This window comes from Arvicanthis niloticus, chromosome 8 (genome assembly GCF_011762505.2).
Source record: "Arvicanthis niloticus isolate mArvNil1 chromosome 8, mArvNil1.pat.X, whole genome shotgun sequence".
Classification (NCBI taxonomy): domain Eukaryota; kingdom Metazoa; phylum Chordata; class Mammalia; order Rodentia; family Muridae; genus Arvicanthis; species Arvicanthis niloticus.
Window position 1 is genome coordinate 36,853,917 of NC_047665.1, and position 22,510 is coordinate 36,876,426.

The 22,510-nt window shown below is 43.1% G+C and overlaps 1 protein-coding gene across 2 annotated transcripts in view; it reads right to left on the bottom strand.

The window, feature by feature from the left end:
* Nucleotides 1-22,510, bottom strand: part of Dcdc2 (doublecortin domain containing 2) — a 152,347-nt gene that overhangs the window by 88,256 nt on the left and 41,581 nt on the right. For both annotated transcript variants that reach the window (XM_034509772.2, XM_076939225.1), the window contains 5 exons: nt 21,207-21,283; nt 20,980-21,111; nt 15,943-16,089; nt 13,342-13,396; nt 4,030-4,189 (listed from right to left, as the gene is read on the bottom strand). In XM_034509772.2, the coding sequence (XP_034365663.1) occupies nt 4,030-4,189; nt 13,342-13,396; nt 15,943-16,089; nt 20,980-21,111; nt 21,207-21,283 (571 nt within the window). The remainder of the gene's footprint in view (nt 1-4,029; nt 4,190-13,341; nt 13,397-15,942; nt 16,090-20,979; nt 21,112-21,206; nt 21,284-22,510) is intronic.

The window sequence follows — 22,510 nt, forward strand, 5'->3', positions numbered from 1 at the left end:
TTTTTGCTCACAGTGGTGAGTATGGCTAGTTAACACCTCTAAAACGTCTCTCCAGGCACTGTGACACAAGGACAGGGACAGCCAGCTGTGCGGCGGAGGCTGGTCTCACAGCAGCACGGGAAAACACTCCGCACACCCCCTTCATCAATCACTCAGCAATCTTACTTTGCATCTCGGCTACAAAAGAAAATGGGATTTGTTTCCCTGAAGAAATATGTCACTGCTCTGCCTGAATTATTAAGCTTTACTGTTACAGCGAGAGGCAAGGAAAAAGGAAACTAAAATTAGAGCCAGGCTGCCATCTACAGTCAGAAGGCAGCATCGCTGGTTCAAGGAGACTTCCTTGATAGCTTCCTTCATCTGTAAACATCAGAATTTTTACAAAAGCAAGGTGTGTGTGTGTGTGGGTGGGTGGGTGTGTGTGTGTGTGTGTGTGTGTGTGTGTGTGTGTGTGACTAAAATCATAACTTGTTTTTAAAATATTATAATGAGAACAGTATACAGCTAAAGAAGTCTAGATTAAATATTTGTATATAGTTTCAACATATACTAGAAAATAATCTTAAATGTTTACCACAACCCTAAAATTTAAGGCTTTGAAATACCAATTAGCTCTCCTCGCTTTATATACATGTTTAAGTAGGAAAGACAATAAAGATATAATCTCTAAGGGCAGCTCTTGTCCATTTTTACTCATTATCTTCATCCCCTGCGTCCTACACACTCTTGCTGCTTGTGGTCTCTACTCCGTTTGTTTGAGCCCTCTAGAGACCTGAGCATCGAGAAGCACACACTTGGTTCCACTTACTAAAATGGACAGCATTCAAGGAAAAGGCAGCTTTGATTATAAATGAATACAAAGGCTGAGTTAGGGAGACACGCATGGCTTTATAATCTGGAAACTTCTTATAGCAAAGAGCATCTAGGGGGTCTTTAAGGAGAAGTTGTTTGGATTTCAATCATACATACATGAACTGATACACTTAAATTCAGCAAGTGGCAGCTTCAGCTACAGGACTGTGCCTTTTTTTTTTTTTTTCATTTGTCATGGAAAATAGTGGTTTTGGAAGCCAAGGTTTATTTGGGGGGAGCGGGTAATATGCTTCTTCCTATTGTAGAAAAGACATGTGTAAATTTTCATCTCAGCTTCTCAGCAAGCCTTCTAAATGAGCAGCACGGCCCTTGTATTGAGGGGGGAATCAGTCCCTACGACCTTCGCTTGAAAGAGGCACACAGATTTGTGGGGAACAATGAGCGAGATCCCTTTAAGAACCTGTGGCCCCGCTTTGGATGGGAAGCTATGTGAAGCAACTTCACGTTCTCCCAAGGCCAGGCCTGGGCCAATGAAGGGGGCCACCTTTTCTGATCACACCTTACAAACTACTTGCTTTAGAATTAAAGATGTTTGCTATTTTCATGCCCAAAGATAGAAATATTATTGAAGACTCCTTATAAATTGCCACAAAAGACAAGATTCTGATAATTCAACTTGCCAACACAGTCTGCTTCCCAGTAAAAGGAATATTAAGCCACTCTCATGTTCTCCAGCCTCCACAAAGACCATTAGGAAACCCAAAGACTTAAGATAGACATACTGCAGGTTAAAACTGGGACTTCCATACACTGACAAGAGCCACACAGACAAAGGGTAAAGAGCATCTTCTCTCTTTAACTAAATAATTTATTACAAGCTTTAAGTGGGTCCAGCTTCTTAGTGGGGTTTAAAGTGTTACAGAGACTCAGCCATCTTTAATTTCCACCATTTATTTGGCCAATATTTATTAAATGCCTTGATTCTATCAGACCTAGGCTAGTGTTGAGGATTTTTTTAAAAAAAAGAAACTAGATGCAATAGCTCATGCCAGCACTCTGAAGACTAAGGCAGGAGAATTACCATGAGTTTGAGACCAGCCTGGACTGCATAGTGAGTTCTCAGTCAACCTAAACTAGAGTAAAACCTTGTCTCATTAAAACAACACTAGTAAGCCGCAGTCCATACAGTCTTAGGGACTTTAAAAATGTAATACATGTTTATCAAAATAAAGCCTCTATTGTTTGCAGCTTTCAAAACTGGCCTGGTTTTCCCAACTACGTTTTCTTTTCTGTCCTTCTTGCTATACAATAGGCACCCAATACTACCTGCCACCCATAGTTCATCCTGGCCTCCCTGATGACTGGTCTCTGGAAGGAATACAGCAGGCTATGGATATGGAAAGTAGTGAGGAAAAATTACAGCATGAGCTCAGAGTTAGGAGGAAGACCGAGGGATGGTGGGAGTGAAGGAGGACGGTAACCCAGCATGCCTCACTGCTGGCTAATCTCCACAGTGAGGTCCCAGGAGATTGGAGCCGCTTCTTCTCTGGGGAACCATGCATTTATCCTGTGCTGTTGTCTGTTGCAGCCCTGGAGCACGAACCTGGGGTCTCATGCAGATCAGACAAGTATTCTACCATTGAGCCGTATCTTCAGCCCTTTCTTATATTTTGAAACAGGGTCTCACTAAACTCTCCAGCCTAGCCTTGAACTTAAGATCCTACAGCCTCGGCCACAGTCTCAGCCTCCTGAGGAGCTAAAATGGCAGGCATGTGTGACCAGGCCAGGTCTGATCATTTAACTTCCTCTTTCAACCTTAGGTTGCTTGTCTTTGTCTAATTCTTTAGGCATCTGTGTGGCATCCTCTGAACCCTCTAAGCCACTGTCCCGCATCTGTGAATCCCACATGACTCCTGTCAGATAGAGTTCCCATATGGCGGCTGGGCTCTGTTGATGACCTCCCATCAGTCTTCACCCAGAACACCCCACATATGTCTTGTGCGGATGGACCATGGGTAGGGGAGGCAGAGCAGTCACTCTATTTTCTGTTTCCAGCCAACTGTGGCCTGAGTCAAGTACCTCTCTCCACTTTTATGAGCCATCCTATTGAGAATGCACTTGAAATAAAACCAAATGTAGCCCTTCCCCCTTCCCCCTTCCCCCTTCCCCACAAACACCTAGTGTGAAAATTCACCACTTCATCATGCTTGTCCTGACCTCAGGACACCTTTGCCTCACACTAATGGATTTTCAGACCAGTACAAATGTTTTGCTTTGGGTTTTGTATTGGTGTGTGTGTGTGTGTGTCTGTGTGTGTGTGTGTGTGTGTGTGTGTGTGTGTGTGTGTGTGTCTGTGTCTGTGTGTGTGTGTGTGTCTGTGTGTGTGTGTGTGTCTGTGTGTGTGTGTGTCTGTGTGTGTGTGTGTCTGTGTGTGTGTGAGTTGAGACCCAAAGGGCCTGGAATTCACTATGTGTCATAGGCTAGCCTCAACCTCCAAATCAATCCCCCTGCCTCCACCTCCCAAGTATTGAGACTACAGGCATGCACTACACTACCATGGCTTGTTCAAAAACTTTCAAATTTATCTCGTAGCTTGTTTTTGTAAAGTTTATATGTGCTCAATATTCACTTAGATATCAGAACATCTTTTCAGGGAATGTGAGGTGTGAATACAAGCAAATCAGGTGTGTAGACAAGGGTTGTAGAGGCCAGGGTCAATAGTGCTTAAACAAAGTGTGAAAGGCACCAAGCAAGCACTCTCAACGGGTGCACAGGATGGCAATATTTCCCTTTGTCCTGCTAAGACTGCTGTAAAATACAAGCCCAGTGTGAGAAACAGCTGCTTCTTGCTCGATGGAAATCTCCTTTGAATAACATCACATATGACAAGACAAAAAAAGGAATCCCCTCTGTGAGCTCGGAGAAATGAGCATTTCAAGATAAGAAAGAAAATTGAGAGGCTGGAGAAATGGCATAGTTGTTAAAGGCCACTTACTAGTTTTCCAGAGGACCTGAATTCAATTCCCAGAGTTCTCACACTGTTCGAGCATCCACAGGTACCTGCACTCAAATGCATGCACATGCCTCCCCCAACACACACACCTACACCTCCACACAAGTAAAAACAAAACATGTTAAAATAAGAATCAAAATGGGTCCGCGTCCTTTAAAAGACATGACACGGAAATGACGGTTAGACCGTTGGCCGAAACTCACCATTGTCTGGGACTGCTTGGTGGGAATTCTTCGACTTCACACTTTGTTTCACTTTCGTGGGTTTTTCTGAGTTTGAGTCTTTCTTCCCTTTCCTCTTCAGAAGCTGAGGAGATGAGTTATCACTGGAGCCAATGGTTGACTTAGATTGGCGATAGTTTCCCTAAATGACAAAAGACTAGATGTTTACAATTGGCTAGGGAACTCTCAAAGCTCTTCCCAGTACATTCATGTGGTTAACTTGTGAGCGCAGGGACAGGGCCCTGAATTAGTTTCTGAATGTTGGTCTTGGTATCACACTAACTGCAAACACATCCTCCTAGAGGCAAGTGGAAGGTCTATCAGAGGAGGAAGACTAAAAATAATCACCCACAATTGGCAATCCCTCCATAGGTACCAGGCATGGCACAAAACTACTTCCCCTGGGGCTGGGGGTGGAGCTCAAAGACACAGCGCTGGCCTAGCACTTGGTGAGGCCAGGTTTCCATCACCATGGCACACAGAGACAAACAAAAAACAAAGCTATTTCTTGGCTGGGGAGATGGATGGCTCAGTCAGTAAAGTGCTGGCCCACACATGCAGAAGAACCAAGCATAGAGGCTGCACTTGCAATCCCATCACCAGGAAGGGATCCCTAGAGCTCCGTGGTCATCTAACACCCTATCCCCTGGGGGCAGAGGGACCGTGGGGGTTCAGGTACTGTCAGAAGCAAACAAACAAACAAGCGCACAACTGGAAGGTATCCCAAAAAACAACATCAGACATTGCCTCTGACCACATGCATGGGCGCACACAATTGCCCCATCCACTGAACATGGCTGAGATACCTGCCCTTATACTGTCACAAGAGTAAAGGGGAACATGAGTAAATTGACTAGAATATTGCCTGATGGGAAGGGTCTGGTGTTTTCTCTAAGATCAGAGGATATGGATATAGATGTATGCAAAGATATAAAGTCATATCAGAGATGGGGTGTGGCTCTGTGACAGAGTAAGACCCTGCATTAATCTCCAGCACTGCAAGAATAAAGTAACTAAGTAAATAAATAAATAAAATAACTCAACCATATTGGTGCCATCTTTATGCAACATCTGTACTGTGCTACTATCTAAAAATAAATGTAGTAATATTAAGTAAACAAATATGCCTGGAAGCCTATTATAACTGCTCGTTTTACACATCTATATATTCAGTCACCCAAAAGCATTTAAATGGTTCTAGCCATCACCCAATTAAGAATAGAAAAAAACACCATCTTACAAATGAAGTTATTTATGCTATTTTGTCACAGTCTACAAGAAAATGAATTATGCATAGATTTATTAACAGTATGAAAACTTGTCCAAATCTATAACATTTTTGCATAATTTAATTTCCCATTCCAACTGTAATTTAGACATCCAGTTTCCATTTAATTATTGTCTGATCTACAAGCACAGATTTATTTTTTTGTTCCTATTTTTTCAGTACAGTCACTGTCTAGAGAAGGAAGACAGACAGCAAAACAGGAACAGAATTTCTGAAGTTGCTAGGCAAAACCCAGACTGTGGTCTGTACTCAGTGAGGTCAGTACATCCTGAGATTTGAACACTGTAAAACTTGTGTGACAACAGCAACCCTTCTCAGACAGTTGGTGCCTTCCCAGAAGGTTTGGGGATGCTGTTAAACTTGGAAGGACTCTATAGAGAACCCAGGGTAAGGAAGTAGGATCCCAGCAAGGGCCGTGCTCTAGGAAAACATCACTCTCCAGCAGGAGTGTGTGACGAGAAAGAACAGAGACCTCATTGTAGACTGCCTAGGGGTTAATAATTTTACCTCATTTCCAAAAGCAACACTCAGAGAAGTGGTTTAGGGAACAGTAATCAGGATGGGCTGCAGGCTGGGAAGTGTCTCAATGCAGAAATGTGTTAATGTCACTTAAGGAATGAAAAGACTTCCTCTTGGGATAGTTAAACCAGAAGTAGGCCAAGTAGGAATTCTACACTTCTCTCACTGTGTCTTTCATTTCTGTGGTTTGTTGTCTGTGGCATATCTGTTGTCTGTTTGTTGTGTGTGTGTGTTCCTCTTGCCTGTCCTAGCTGAGATCTTCGTTCTGTATTTATTGATCAGCGTAGAAAACATAGTATGGAAAAGAAATGGTAAATTCTTTTCTTTTTTGCAGAAATCCTTAGCAAAGTTTTACAGAGAAGTTACTTTACTGGCCCAGAGTAACACTCAGAACTGCAAACAGACATTATAAGCCTGTATCTACATGTGTTTTCAACATTTATGGGGAATACTTGTTTTGCTGCTTCCAACCTGTTGACTTCTTTTAGCAAATGATAAACCACAACACAGACACACACACACACACACACACACACACACACACACACAAGTCCTGATTGTCAGGGGCATAGAAGAGTACATAGTCTAAGATTAAAGCAATGCATTTAGCATTGTCTACTGAAAAGAATTCACTCTCTCCAGACAAGATGTTTCTCCTATCCTGTCTTCTCCCCTGTCTCCCATCTCTGTCTCCCTCTCTATTTGTGTATGTGTGTGGGAGAGGTATGTACCCCTGGATGCACATAGAAACCAAAGCTTGACATCAGGTGTCTTCTATCTCTCTCTGTGAGTGCGTACGTGCATCTCTCATGAATTCTAGAGCTCACCAATTATGTAGACTAGCTGACCAGAAACCCCCTGAGAGTCTCCTTCTCTATCTCCTTATCATATGGGTTATAAGAACACATCACCATGCCTGGCTTTTTGTGTGTGAGCTAAAGATCCAAATTCAGGTCATCACATTTCTAAGGCTAGAACTTTATCCACCGAGTCATCTCCTCTACTCCTATGCTGAAGTCTTCCAGTGTCGGGGGTACTAGAAACATCCGCTATGTGATGTGGCCCTCTAAAAGAGTCATTACAGATAGCACATTATGGTTGTGTAGAAACAGACAAGAAGCAGCCAAAAATTATAGGGTGCCTTGCAAAAAAAATTGGTACCAAGTGGTACTTTAGCCACTTGTCTGCCTGCACCTCACATGCACACTGATAGATCAAATATGAAGAACTCCAAATATAGCCTTCAATGGCCCCTCCAACCTATGAAAAGCAGTGGTTCAGCTGGACTTTGATTCTACGGCTTCCCAGGCTCCTTCCAGGAAGATCTAACCAACTCCGGCTTCCCTCCTTTCTCACAAAACCATTTCCAACCCTCATAAACTTGCACCAAAAAAATGTAGGCCATAAAATACTAAGTCTGGGGTCGTTTTGCGAGTTGTCCTTGCTGAGGAGCTTCTACAGTGCACTACAACTCTGTTGACATTTCTCTCACATGCACCTACTGATGGCAGGTATGAGCTGCCTATCCTGGAGGCAGTTTCCTATACTACAGAATGAAATGTGAGGGATAGGAACATTTCACTTTAATGTGTTTATAATTTGCCTCACAGTGACTTTGTGATAACTTATTGACTCATGGCAGCAACTGAGTCTTGAGTCAAAACCCTGGAAATACTAATATTTAACCCCAAACTACTAAGTATAAGATACTTTGACTGGACATAACAAAAACAACCTTGTTCACTTTTCAGCATTTCTGTCATTTTCATTTCTTTGCCACTAGAGGGCACCCTGATCCCATGTGGTGGAAGAATGCAGGCGGAAGATCTGCGTTCATGGTGCTTTCTTTATAAAAATAACTCACTTTTCTTTTTGGATTTGAGAATATTATAATAACCTAAACGTGTTCTCATCAATTTCTGCATTTCTCTCACTTATCAGCTGATAGAGCGTTTTGTACATGAATTCTACTTTTCAGTCTACTTGTATCCCAAAGTCCTATTCCTCCCCCTCCCCCTCGCCACTCCCCCACCCTCTTCTCCCTGTCCCTCTCTTCTTCATTCACTAAAACAATTAACAGGAAGCTGTGTGTGAGATATACACTCTTCACTGTCTAGTTTTGTGTCCCCTTTAAGGTCAGTGTTGAGTGAGGCGGACAGAGGCACCTGAAGTGGGAAGCTCCACCCTCCTACACAGTCCTCCCATTCATCCCCCTCCCGTGGGGCCAGACAGTTAATGATCTATCAAGCCCAGCATTCTTCAGGGAACCTATTAATTATAAAAAAAGGTGTAAATTAGCTCTGTTTAAAACCAAGCTCATGGCTGCGTTTACTGGCATAGGATGTGATGGCGGCTCACTGCCGGGCATCCGCACACACCCTATGTGGGTTGAATGACAACTCTGTGTACACCAGGCACCGTGTTCTAGATTGTTCTCCGCTCAGATGGACACCAACCAGACACCAACAAACCTTCACTTACTTTCTCCCTTGTCCTGACTGACGATCTGTCAAGCTCTTCCCTACTTGACATCAAAGGCAGCAGGCATAGTCGCCTAGAGAACACTAGAGTGGTAAACTATACATAGTCGGAGCTTTGAAATACCTAGACGCCCAAGTACTGCAGTTGTGTCTAGGAAGGAACTGCACTAGTAGCTGCTGGGCAAGTAAGCTGACCAGCAGCAACACACTCAAAAAGGTTACAGTAGAGGGCCCTCTCATCAACCCTGCAGCCACAGAGCTACCGGTTACCTGCATCCCATACTTAGACTCCAACTACCCTCTGCCTCTTCTATCCCTTCTCCAACCTGTGTTTGCCATAATGAGCTTTAAAAATTACAAATCAAGGGCTGGAGATGGGCTCAATGGTTAAGAGCACTTGCTGCTCTTGCAGGAGACCTAAGTTGGGTTCCCAGGACCGTTGTCAGATAGCTCACAAACACCTGTAATTCCAACTACAAGGGATCTGACACTCTTCTGGCCTCCACAGGTACGTGTATTCATGTCTACACACACAGAAAGAGAGAGAGAGAGAGAGAGAGAGAGAGAGAGAGAGAGAGAGAGAGAGAATTTCAATTTTTATCTTTAATATCATAAATCAAATGCTAGCATTCTTCCTTTAAGTCCCTCAATGGCTTCTTATAAGGCCTGGGTGCAAGCCTTGCTTGGCCTGTATGACTGGGCTGCCTGCTACTCCTTATTCAGCACCAACTGCCCAGGTCTTCTCCCTCCCTTTCACCTAATAAGTTCTTTATCAACAACTTGGATATCTTTGGTTCTTCTACCTCAGCTTCTTCCCTGCCGTCTCCTTCCTGCGTGATTGGCTCCAGATCATCTCTGTCCCCCTGACACACACATGTGGACTTGAAAGATCCCTGTAAGATCCTGGTCAGTTTCTTTATATGTATAACATTAAATGTGCATTCCTGGCACTTAGTAAATAAATAGTCAATAAATACGTGTTGAGTGGATAGTTGACAGGTTGACTAGACAGGTTGGTAGAGTGAATGGATGACAGGTGATAGAATAGAGTGGGTAGCTTGCAGAGTGGAGAGATGGATGGCTAACAGACCGGATGGATGGATGCATAGATTCATGGATGCATAGATGGATGCTTGGATTCATAGATGGATGATGGGATGGAAGGATAGATAGATGACAGGATGGATGGATGGATGGATGGATGGATGGATGGTAGAATAGATGGATGATAAAATGGATGAATGGCAGAGTGGGTAAGTGCATGGCTGATACACAGATGTAGACAGGTGTCATGGTGAATGGGTGGCTACTAGAGTGGACGGGTAAATGGCTGTTGGAGTGGATGGTCAGCAGAGTGGAGAGATCACTGAATGTCTGATAAAATGGGTAAGTGACTGCTAATGTAGTAGAAGGATGCACGGCTGATAGAGAGGAAGGACGTGGAGCTGATGAGGCTTACAGATGATTGACAGCGTGAAGGATGGAAGGCTGATACTTAGCCCCTAAGTATGCTTAGAGGCTATGGGTGAATAAATGGCTCATAGAGCTTACTGCAGGATGGCTGGTTGTGTGGATGGATGTGTGACTGATAGTTGAAGGATGGATAGCTGACAGGGCAAATGGGTGGGTAGCTCCTAGAGTCGAGGGATGTCACTGACAGCGTGAATAGTTAATAGATGGATATATATAGCACACTGGGAGCACTGTGAAAAGGGAGACAAACTGTCATTTTAATTTTTATATTTTAACATATGAGGTAGGCCTAACCATTGTGAGCTTCTCTTCTATGGAATGGAAATTACCTTACCCCTTTGAGTCACTTCTTCACTGAGGCCTCTGCACAAGTATAGGCTTTCTCTTTACAGCCTCTCATACTGTTCTGAAGTTTGTACCCATTTTTATCATAGTCTCTAGTTATCCTCTGACTTATAGAATTGTTGGGTCAACAGTTGTCTCCTGCAATAGACCACGAGCATCAAAGAGATGCATGTCTTTTACTCATCTCTGTCCCCCAGGGCTCAGTACCCAGTCAGACACCTGGATCGTCAGGCATCACTCTGGGTATTCACATAGATGCGGAACCTCCCTAAGGAGTGATTAAGGAAGAAACCCATGATCGTCTGAGACAGGTGCTGCAGAGCAGGAACTACCTTACATCTTTAACGGAAATTTTAGCTTTTCAGACTTGTAACGCACAATAGCTGGGACTGTGAAGGGCTGGCCTAGGACCTTAACCTTGCCATCAGCTTTCCCTGTGAGCCTGGGTTGGTTATTCAGTTACACCAGGTCTCTGTTTAACCACTGCTTGTCTGTAGTACCATGAGAGTGGAAAGCTAAGACTTACAGGGGGTGTATGCAGATGGAATTCTGCCGAAAGGCCCAAAGGAAAGTAAGAGAACAAAATACAATTCTTAGGGCTGGAGAGATGGCTCAGAGGCTAAGTGTGCTTACTGTTCTTGCAGAAAACACAAATTCAGCTCCTGACACCCACATCAGGCAGCTCACAGTTGCCTGCGATTCCAGCTTCAGGGCCTCTGACACCCTTGTCTAACCTTAGCGTATGCATGTACCCCCACAAAGGCATATACACATATGTAAACATAAAATAAACCTTAATAAATGAATTTCCCAAGTCCTTAAATATTCAGGCTTCATATATCATTTTAATGATGAAGATTTTTTTTCAGCTAGTGATATAAATTCTCACCCTTCTTCTCCTCCCTCCTGGGAGGTTGGATTCTCTAGGCTTAGGTCACCTGTGGTTATCACTCAGTTGTCCCCTCCAGGTTACTACTCATCCATTCCCTCAGGCTACATTACTACTGATGCCTGTCTGGGTAGTGCCAAGCTGTCCTGTGTGCCAGCACTACCACACAGTGCCTCAAATCAGGTCATTACGTGGCTAGACAAATTGATTCATCATATCTGAAAGGAGGCCATTATTAATTATTTCTTCTTCCTATCCTTTTTCTAGTCATTGAGCTACCATTTTCTCTGGCATCTAAGCTCAAAGCCCTGTGGTTATCTCTGTTTCTATCTTCTCCATCACCCTATCAGCAAGCAAGCTCTGTGTCTTCAGGAATTACAGCCTACTCCAGCTTCCCTTGCTGTCTACCTAGTCTAGACTTGGCATGTTATACCCAAGCCACTTCCTATGGCTTACCTATGGAATCACACCACATAAAGCTCTCTGCAGAAAAGATCTGAGGTTCTGCAACTAACTCAGATAGCTTTTTCTAATCTCCCAGGGCCTCTCAGGACTCCGCTACTCAAGGAGAAAGATGGGCTTCGATGATAGAGTTCATGGTCATAAAGAAATTGACTTCTCAGGCACATCACCCTAAACATGCTCAGCCTCTCTGTTGAACTTGGCTTAAGGATTCACGGACCACAAGGTGCAAGGGTCAGAATCCATCGCTCAGATCCTTGGTCCACGCTATCCCTGCCATTTGTTCAGTGAAAGGAAACCTTTGACCTGTAACTCCTACATGCCATGTTTCCTGGTTTGTGCTGTTGTTTTGTTTTGTTTTGTTTTGTTTTGTTTTGTTTTGTTTTGTTTTGTATTGTTTTGTTTTGTTTTGTATTGTTTCGGTTTTCAACTTTAAGTACAGAAGGCAGGGGCACCTGCATTATGTCTTCAGGATCAAATTTAAGAGGAAAAAAATGGAGAAGGAGGAGAAGGGAAGAGAGAAAATATAATTTCTGAACCTAAATTCATGGCTCTTGTTTTGCTTTTCACTATTTAGGTCCTGGAGAGAACTTGGCTCAGTGGGGCCTTAGGTAGACACTGAACACTGGTTACCATGATGGCATCTTTCTGTACCCATTTTTTTTTTCTCCAACACCACCTTCGCCCTGAAACCCCTCTCCTCGGCTGTGTCCACTAAAATCTGCACCAGAACTCAGGGGCAAGTGCTCAAATCCATGTGCTGTGTACTCAGTTTCAGGATGTCCATAACCTTCTAGGTGGTTTTCTTTCTTTCCCTTAGAGTTTAAAGAATATGGAAGGCAAGAGCTTTGTCATGAGTGGTATAGTCTCCAGGAATGAGTGTCAAACCCAATGATACGAACACAAAATTATCTTTCTCTTTTGTTAAGAATGTCATGAAATAAAATAGTTAATAAAATAGGGTTAAGATAAGTGCATGCCCACTAGGAGACAATACCTCTGCTCGGCAGACACTTACAGCATACAAAACACAACCGCTGACCAGCTCATCAGACTGGGGTAGGAATGACAGATCAGTTCTGCTCAGTCCTACTGAAGCCCCCTGATAGATCAGAGAGCCATCCGTCCATCAGAAAGACCTGCTGCTGCAGCACTCTATAACAAAGTGGGCTGCACCTCAGGGGAGCTAGAGATGGGGAGGGCTAGGGATGCCCTGTACAGTGGGAGTTAGGGGGTAGACCAGAGGTTAGAGGTTGAGTTGTAGTATACAGGGGAGGTCACGTAATAACTGCAGCGCAGACTGAACTATCAGCAGATGAACTACACATTGCAGACTCTAGTTCCCACATCACAGGCACATCATCAATGCTTGCTGAGGTAACAGTGAAGGAATGGCCAGGAAAAGCTTCTGAGAGTGGAACTAAGCGTTTAGGGTGATTCTTAATTTTTCAGATCTTAACTGTACAGAGAAGTACAACCAAGGGTCAACATCTTCTCACCTAAAGTTCCTTTTCTGTCTTTGTTAGACACAGGGGACAAGACTATCGAAGCACCACTGTGACCTTGTGAGAACGTCACAGCTCTATGACATACTACCCAGCCCACAACCACAACATCCACTGCCTCGTATCTACACAAGGAAAGGGGTTGGATTCCATCTTCTAAACGTATTCGCTCTTGTTTAGGACTTCACCTGTGACACTGAAACTCTCAGTGTTTCAGATAGTTGCTTATGTGCCACTAGGTAGCTAAGATTTCTTCCTCTGAATTTAATTGAAACCCAAAGGATGGCTCTACAGAGAGACAGAACGCTAATGAGGAAAGCTGCCGATACTTACGCTCCCTTTAGACTTCCTGGATCCAACCATGGGAGGGAGTGAAGAAGCTTTCTGACTGTGAAAACAAATTGCAATTTGGACATCTGAATATTGGTCACAAATAATTAATGATGTATGACAATCATTCTAATCTGCTGTCACCGCCCTATCCACTGACCCTTGTGGTTGGTGCCATAAAGATCTCAGACCCCACTCTAATAAAGATCTCAGACCCCACTCTAAATTGTTTCTAATAGTTTCCTGAATATAGCCTGACTTGATGCTTACAAATTTTTAATACAAATTTTTTAATTGGATTCTATTTGTAGATAAAAAAATAATCATTTCTTAAACTAAGTGACAACTATGACAGATTAAGTGAAAAGCAATGACTCTGTTGGACATGGTGACACCTATCTATTAATCCTAGCTCATAGGAAGTAGTCTCAGTTATCAAGAGTTCAAGACTGGCCAAGGTTGCACAAGATGACTCTGCCTCAAAAATAGTAATAATTATAATACTGACCATAAAGAATGTAAAAATAAAGTGGACTAGGTACACTTGTAATGGAAAAGAAAGAAAAATTGTGGCATTTATATTAAGAGAGGGGTTTTTTGTTTTTTGTTTTTTGTTTTGTTTTGTTTTTTGTTTTGGTTTTTCGAGACAGGGTTTCTCTGTGTAGTCCTGGCTGTCCTGGAACTCACTCTGTAGACCAGGCTGGCCTCGAACTCGGAAATCCGCCTGTCTCTGCCTCCCAAGTGTTGGGATTAAAGGCATGTGCGACACCACTGCCCGGCAAGAGAGTTTTTAAACTGGCCAATTATCACCAAATAAGAAAAAGGAGGAGGAGGAAGAGAAGAGGAGGAAGAAGAAGAAGAAATTTTTTTTCACAAGTTTCGGATGTTTGTGTAATTAGGGAAAAATTCATCTTGAAATATGTCTCCAAAAATAGGAATCTATACATCTATAATGGTGAACCTTATTAATGTGTATGAGAAAGGCCAAGAGTCTCAGTTTTTACATTACCAAGTACCCCATGCTCCCAGCGTGCTGACCAGCATTGCTAAGCACAAGAAGTTAAAGGATTGGATTTCATGGGCTGGGTAATCAACAACCAGTCTGTTGGCAAAGAAGTCTAACATTCATGAAGGCCTGGGCTCTTGCATAGGTCCAACACCTCTGAAACTCCACTGTTACTCTCTAGAAGCCTACGTGAACTCCCATTAGCCTCACAGGATACAAATTAATAGGGACACAGTGGTGTCCTCTGCAGAGGACAGCTGTGAAAAGACAACTTCAAGAGCCAAGAAACCCTGAACTCAGTACAGAACAACAGAGATGGGTCCCCAGTATCCACCTTGAAGGCTTTAGTGTCATGGCTCAAGGCTCTAAAGCATAGATGCTAGGCTATTCATGACACCCTCACAAAGGATATTTCCAAGAGAAAAACTTCATGGCACATCATGTGTAACTGAAGTGCAAGCCTTGCTGAGGAGACTTCTCAATGAATAAAATACTTGTGATACTTGAAGACTAGAGCTCGAGTCTCCAGTACTTATGGAAATACTGGGTGGTCACAGAGACAGGCTTGTAATCACAGGGCTCAAGAGGAATCGATAAGGAATCCCTAAAACAAGCTGCCTTAAACTGAATCAGCAAGCTGTGGGTTTAAGTGAGAGACCTTGTCTCAAAGGGTAAAACAGGGAGTGATGAAGAAAGACTCTTGACATCAACCTCTGACCTTCACATAGCATGTGTGAACACACAGACACACACACACACAGTCTGATACTCATCCTCCCGATCTTTGCAAGTACATTTACATTGCTTTCATAATTTATGGTTTCTAAAGAGGATAGAGGGGGTGTAAGCCACATGAGGCTTACCTCCTGGAATGAATGCTAATCATCCCAGAAATCAGAGGTGGAAGCAGAGAGAGCATAAGTTCAAGAGCAGCCTAGGATACATAACCAATTACAGGCCATTCTGGGCTACAGAAGACTCTGGTCTATAAATAAATAAATAAATAAATAAATAAATAAATATGTAAGCTACTGTTAATTTCTATCCAAACCAACTGAAAACTCACTTGTTCTGTCTGCCTGGTTAGACTCTAAAACTGCCTGTGAGATTTACACAGAAAGCTCGTGGCCCATCATTTCCTTCACATGGATGGAGCTTTGTATTTTGTTTAAACTTGGTGCAATACAAGGTGCTGAGTCTTTTCACAAATTCCATCAGTATGTTGTATGCAACAGTTTTCAGTCATGAATGCTGCCCTTTCTAACTGATGAATGAGACTGTTGGCTACAGAAAATACTTTTTTGTTTGATTTTAAGAGAGGCTAGCCTTGAACTCATTCCATAGCTGAGGACAACTTTAACCTCCTGATCCTCCTGCCTCCACCTCTGTGCTGGGAATTCCATGTGCACCATCTTACCTAGCATTGTTACACACTTACGTTTATATGTCCCAAATACAAGGGACCACATAAGACAGTGAGTGGCCTTTCTTCCCCCCCCGCCCACTCTTGCCCCCCCCTCCTTTACACCAATGTCACCCCAAAAGCTACTGCAAACAGTAACTGAGGCTGAGAGTGTGGAGCAAAGACAAGGACTTACCCATAAGGCCTTCTCATTGCTGACTTGTCAAACAGCAACTCACTGTATGGTAGTCTCTTAAACTTATCTCTGCCAACAGCCACATAGAACTGCCCGTTCTCCAGGTCTGCTCCACTCTCAATGAGCTTTCCTTCTAACGTATACAGCCTGTCAAAACACCAATGCCAACAATTAGACTCTCCATGGCGTTTAGAGAGCTGCTTAAAATCAAAACTAAGAAAAGGCACTTCCTCCTTGACAGGGCTTGTCAATTGTCTCTTCCAATTACTGGTTCTGAAGTCAATAGATTGGGCAGGAATCCCTCTTTCATATGGAAGATCTGAGCATGATCTCTGCTGGACAGGTTCCTGGCTCCACAGAGACCACTTCTGATACCATGGGAAGATTTCAGAAGAAAAAAAGAAAAGAAACTTGTACAGAATGTATTTGTTTTCAATTGTTATTATTTGGGGGTAGGGTAGGCATGTGCCACATCGTGAGCGTGGATAGAAAAGGCAGCCTTCAAGACTTGGTTCTCTCCTTCCAGGAATGACACTCAGGTCTTCAGGCTTCTGTGAGTAAGTGCCTTCACCCACTGAGCCACCTCACCAGCCCCAGGACATGGTGTTTAAATCAAGCTCGCCTTCCATGAAAGATTGACTGGGTGATGTTTTGTCAACACTGTTTATGTGTATTTTCTTGGGATACTCATAAGCCAGCAAGCGTCCTGCCCCATTCTCAGTTAAGGATAGCCTCTGGCCAAAGTACTACAGCCAAACACATAGAAGTGGGTCAGAAAAAGGAGGTGAGAGGGAAGCAGGGCAGGAGCAAGACAGCACTAATGATGCAGGACTGCATAACATGCATGCCTCTGCCTCCTTTTTTTAGCCATGCCTAAGCAGGAGAGCGAGCACAGTCCTCCCAGGGCCGTGGGGTTCATAGAGCCTCCTTTACTGTAAAACTGCTGCTGTAACTGCAATTAATGTGTCACTTATTATAAGAACACTGATTTTTTTTTTACTAGATGGTTTAAATTATCTACAGATTTTTTAAGAGAGAAGAGTAGGCCACTTGAAAACTAAACTATAACGATAATGCAATTTTTAAGATTATAAACAAAAGTAGTTGTAAGCTTTCAACATAAATTTTTCAAATGTCTTATATTAAATAGTAAGGTGAATAACAATAGTAAAAACCCTTCTAGTGCTAGGAAAGCTGAGGTGGGAACATCATGAGCTTAAGGCTAACCTGAGCTACATAGTGAGTTTGAGGACGGCTAGCCAGGACTATAGACCTTGTCTCAAAGAGGAAAAAAAAATGGATCCACTGATATCAGCTTAGCCAAATCAGAAGAGCCAAGAACACTGAAAATATCCACAAAAGCCCTGAAAAGTAGTAGAATTAGTCAGTATACAGATGCCAACCTCTTTTTATAGTGTGGTCTGTATAAATAGAGTCTGTATAAATAGCACAAACCAGATTTCTGCTTGTCCTACTGTACTCGAGACCACCAACCCCAAGCAAAGGCTCTGGAGCCAGTCCTGTACGGGGAAGCTGTCCTGACCATCACAGGGTACCCAGCAGCACCCCACCTTTTCCCCTGTCTATTGTAGGGTGCCCAGCACCTGACTCTGTCCTGTGGATGGAGTTGTGTGCATTCCCTCTTGTGCTCACCAAAACTGGCTCCAGACACAGGTGCATGCCTCCTGGAAGCAAAATCACCTGGCTGAGACCCACTGGCCAAGAGCCAGCCAGTCAGACATTCTTCACCCTCATTCCTCCAAAATAGATTCAAATCAGCAGTTAACTGTTACACTAGAAATTAAAGGCAATGTAGTTATGGACTCCAGGACCTCCCAGCCAAGAGCTGGCTGGTTTAGCCTGCAGGTAGATAAAGCTACTGAGTAAATTCCAACCTGTGACTCATTATGTTTCATGAATGTAGCCCTTATTGACCTGTTTCCTTCTGTTGCCTCAAAGCACAAGAATCATGAAAAGGGAACCAAGCCGGTCTCCATGGCTGCTACTGGTAAATTAATATATTGATGTATAACAGAAAGGCTTACTGACAGTCTTCTATTAAATGAATATACTGATTAATAACACTAAGACAAATTGATATTAAATGAATATCCTGATGCATAACAGAAAGGCTTATCAGTGCTCTGTTAGGGGAAAGTGGGCTCTCCTGAGTGGAGTGAGCAGCACCAGGTCTACCGTTGAATGAATAATTAAGTTGCTCAATTGAATGCATTAGCTCTCACCTGAGATTGCAGCACTCAAGAGACAGAGACAGGAGGATTGCCAAGAGTTTGAGGTTACAGAGTAAGTTCCAGACCAGTCAAAGGTACAAAGTGAGACCTTGCTTCAAGAAATAAAATAATAATAATTTCTCTAAATATTCAAGTGTATGAGAAACGTGTATTTTTATTTCTGTTAGTGCTTTCATATCTACTTATTTCTACTGAAGAGTTTGATCATGTTTGTGAGAAAATACATTTAGATAAGAAACTGTACACTGTATACAGTTTATATTGTTTGGGAAGTCAGCATTTAAGTAGATGTCAAAAGATAAACCTATATTTTCTTTAAAAACTACGCATAATTTAAAAAGTTTGACTTCCCTACTGGAGCTAAAATAAACCAAAAGGTAGCTAAGATTTAAATAAAAGTTAAAAAGCACAAGATCAAACAACATAGAATTATTTTTATAGCCCCAGAGCCAGGAAGATTGGGGCTGGTGATAAAATTCGTGAACACAGAGAAAGACTGAAAACTCAAGGTATTTATATACAAAACAAGTAAAACACTAACTGGAAACTCATTTGAAACTTACACACAAAACAGGGCCAACTTCTGTAAACATAAAGCGTGGTTGAAAACCAATAAGGCAAATGTGTAAGGACTGTGACAGATCGTGCAGAGTGGGGTGTAAGCACATGTCACGTCTTTAGAAAGTAGCTTTGGAGCTAAGAGTCCCAGCTACAGCCACACTACTCAGTGTCAGCTTAATCTTGGGCCTCTAGCTTTTCCCTCTGGGTCTCATATGCCATATCTATTGAAAAAGAATGTTTAATTCATAAGAACACTGAGTTAATTCGTTTAAAATGTGAAATGAATATAAAACTACCTGGAATGCAAGAGGAAAAATCATCAGACAATCCTGTGTATCAAATAAGTAAAAATCAAGAAACGATGGAAGCCACTTGTGTGTGAGTGTTATCTATGTGTGTGGTGTCAGCATGTGATGTGGTACCCTGTTGTCTGCACACATGATGGAAGGTCAGAGGGAGCCATGTGGTGTCCTGCTCTAACATTCTTCTCCATCTTATTCCTTTGAGACAGGTCTCTTTCTGAATCAGGCACTAAGGTGACTGACATCCAGCAAGCCCACAGCCCCTCCTGTCTCCGCCTCCCGAGTGCACATCGTGTGGGTGCCTATCACCTAACTCTGAAGAGGCCGGTAGAGACAAGAAGATTGCTGGGGCTAGCAGCCAGTCTAGCTCTGGCCTCAAAGAACTGAAGAGGAGAGTGATAGAGCAAGATGCACATCCTCCTCTGGCCTCTGTGCATAAACAGTTCATGTGTCACATGCACACACACACACCACATGCACCCACATACACTACACTCACCTGCAACACACACTACACATACATGCACAGATACACACACACTACACATGCAATATACACACTACACATAAGAAAGAAATGATAGAAAAAGGGACAAATGTAAGGAAGAAGGAAGAAAGGGAGGAGGGAGAGGAAAAGCTGACAGTGTGCATACTTGTACATGCATAGAGTATTTCTGGTTCTGATTTCTAATGTATAAAAGCTACCCAGGAAAGGGATGGTGGATCAGAGGTGAGAGAAAGACTTTAAATTTACACTCTCATCCTACATAAATTTTTGTCATACATTAAGCACTCCTTTCAATTAAACAGTTTATACTTAAATTTTCAGTGATGATAAAATCATGAGATAAACATGGATTCAACTGAAGGGCGGGGAATACAGTCATTTGTAAAAAGTTACTGTAAACCATGGCTGTGATTTGTGTGCGTGTGCATGTGTGTGTGTGGTGTGGTGTGGTGTGGTGTGGTGTGGTGTGGTGTGGTGTGGTATGGTGCGTTCATCCAAACAGGCAAGAATGTGTTCACTGTGCAGTGCATCAGGCAAGATAAAGAGGAGACAGGCACTGAGGGAACTCTTTAGAATTTGAGACGTATGAGTGTGTATTTGTGTGTCCCTGCATGTATGCACTATGTATTTATCTCAATGTGTTCTTACATCTATGTCTCTCATAGTGCTATATGCTATTTATCCTTTAGCTGATAAAGAGATAATTTCAAGGCCAGATGGTTGGCTCAGTGACTAGCGGTGCATGCCACCAAGCCTGACAACTTGAGTTTGAACCCCAAGACCCACATGGTAGAAGAAGAAAAGTGACTTCCAAAAGTTGTCCTCTGACCTCTACATGCGCACTATAGCACATGCCCCCCCAACACCCACACATAAATAAGTAAATAAATGTAAAATTTTTGAGACAATTTTATAGGTTACACCATAGTTTAGATATTCATTTAATTTCACTGAAATGCTTTCAGTTTTAATTTAGATAATCTCACCTATGTCATCTGTCTCCTCTGTAAGACCACCTACTCTCCCTTGTGTCTGCCTGAGACAGACAGTTGGAACCTCTGAATGAATAGTCCTGCCTCTTCAGGGGGAGAAGAAAGTTAACTGTGAATCAAGAGGCTGTTCGGGCTAAGCTGTCCTCCTCCCTGAAAGTAGTATGGTGCTTGTTTATCACTCTACACTAAAACAGCAAGGACAGGTAACGTTTCCTCATGTGTTCCAGCATGCGAAGTACTGTTGGAAACAGCCCTGTTGAAATGTCACTGTATATCATCGTCTTCATATAAAGAAACGGAAGCACCTGAAGCTTAGTGGAATCAGCCAAACAGCAGATCTAGGGGTCAGTGACTCCAGAGCCTGTAGGGATATCTTCAAGGATTCCCAAACCATCTGCCCATGGGAAGATATTACAACGCACCTGTGGACAGCCCCACTTCGAAGGGTTATTTTTTCTGTGACCATTTGTAGTACGTGATCCCACTGATTTAAAGCTTTTTTAGGGATGAGGAGGCGAGAAGCTGGACTTATGAGGTCTCCATTTGCAATCAAGCTGTGAGGGGAAAAGAAGAAACAGTCATGCTCATTGCATTCAAATTCCAAACCCCAAGGAAGTACACAGCCAATTAATTCTGCCCTCCAACTTACAAAATGGTACAGGGCTCATGCAGGGACTTCCTGAAGCGGGCAGACACATTGATCCTGCTGTGGATGACAGGCTTCACCTTCAAAAGCAAAGCAAAAAGGAAAGAAATCACTAGTTCCCAGAAGGGAAACTAGATAGTATCTGTTACACTGAAATCACTAAGGCCATGCCATCTTGTTCTGACTCCATTTTGTGTTTGCCTATATAGTTTTCAGCCCTGTACTTGATTCCGCACAATGGCCAGGTCTGCCTTGGCAAAAACATTTGAGATTCCCATGGCCTTGTCCATGGTCCAGATATATTAACCAAAGTAATTAAACTAGGATAAAGCATAAGTCAGAAGTAACTGGAATAAGCCCTGATACTGCTATACTTGCAGACAGGAACCTAGGATAACTGAGGGACTTCACCCAGCAGCTGATGGAAACAGATGCAGAAACCCACTGGCAAACATCAGGCCCAGAGAGTTCTGTGAAAGAGTAGAGGAAGGATTGAGGGAGACAGGGGGAGCACAACACCACAAGGAGACCTACAGAACCCACTGACTTGGGCTCATGGGGCTCACAGAGACTGACCCTCCAACCAAAGGGTATGCAGAGGTTGGACCTGATCCCTCTACACATGTGTAGCAGATGTGCAGCTTGGTCTTCATGTGAGCTCCTTAACAATTGGAGCAGGGGCTGTCCCTGACTTGGACTCTGTTACCTGCCTTTAGATCCCTTTCCTATAATTGTGCTTCCTTGTCTGGCCTCAGTGAGAAAGGATAGGCTTAGTCCTGATGCACCTTAATGTGCCAGGACTGGTTGGTACAAGGATGGGAGGGTGGGCTCCCCTTCTCTGAGGAGAAGGGGAGAGGAAAATGGGGGCAGGGATGGGAGGGTAGGTCTAGCATGAGAAGAGGGAGGGGGCTGCAATTGGGATGTAAGGTGAATAAATAAATTAATAGAAAAAATTGACAAGTTATCTCTAAAATAATTACTATGCTCTTCCAGGAATTTCGAGGTTACTCTGCCCTCTCATCTAACTTTGATATAAATTATGGTCTTTGTGTGTTTACCCTTTTAAAACTCTGTGCCCCTGAGTTTGGGCACCAAGAGACTTCTCAGAGACACAAGACTGCTCTTGGTCTGGCCATTAATAAAAAGTCTTAGACCTTTTAATTGTTTAATCATTGTAGTTACAGTGACCATCTCATGTGGATGATCTCAGTGCCTCTGTTAAAAGCCTTGCTCTCTTTCCGCTTGGACACACACTCCAGATTCACCCTCCACCAATAACCAGACGCCCTGTCCTCAAAGAAGTTCTC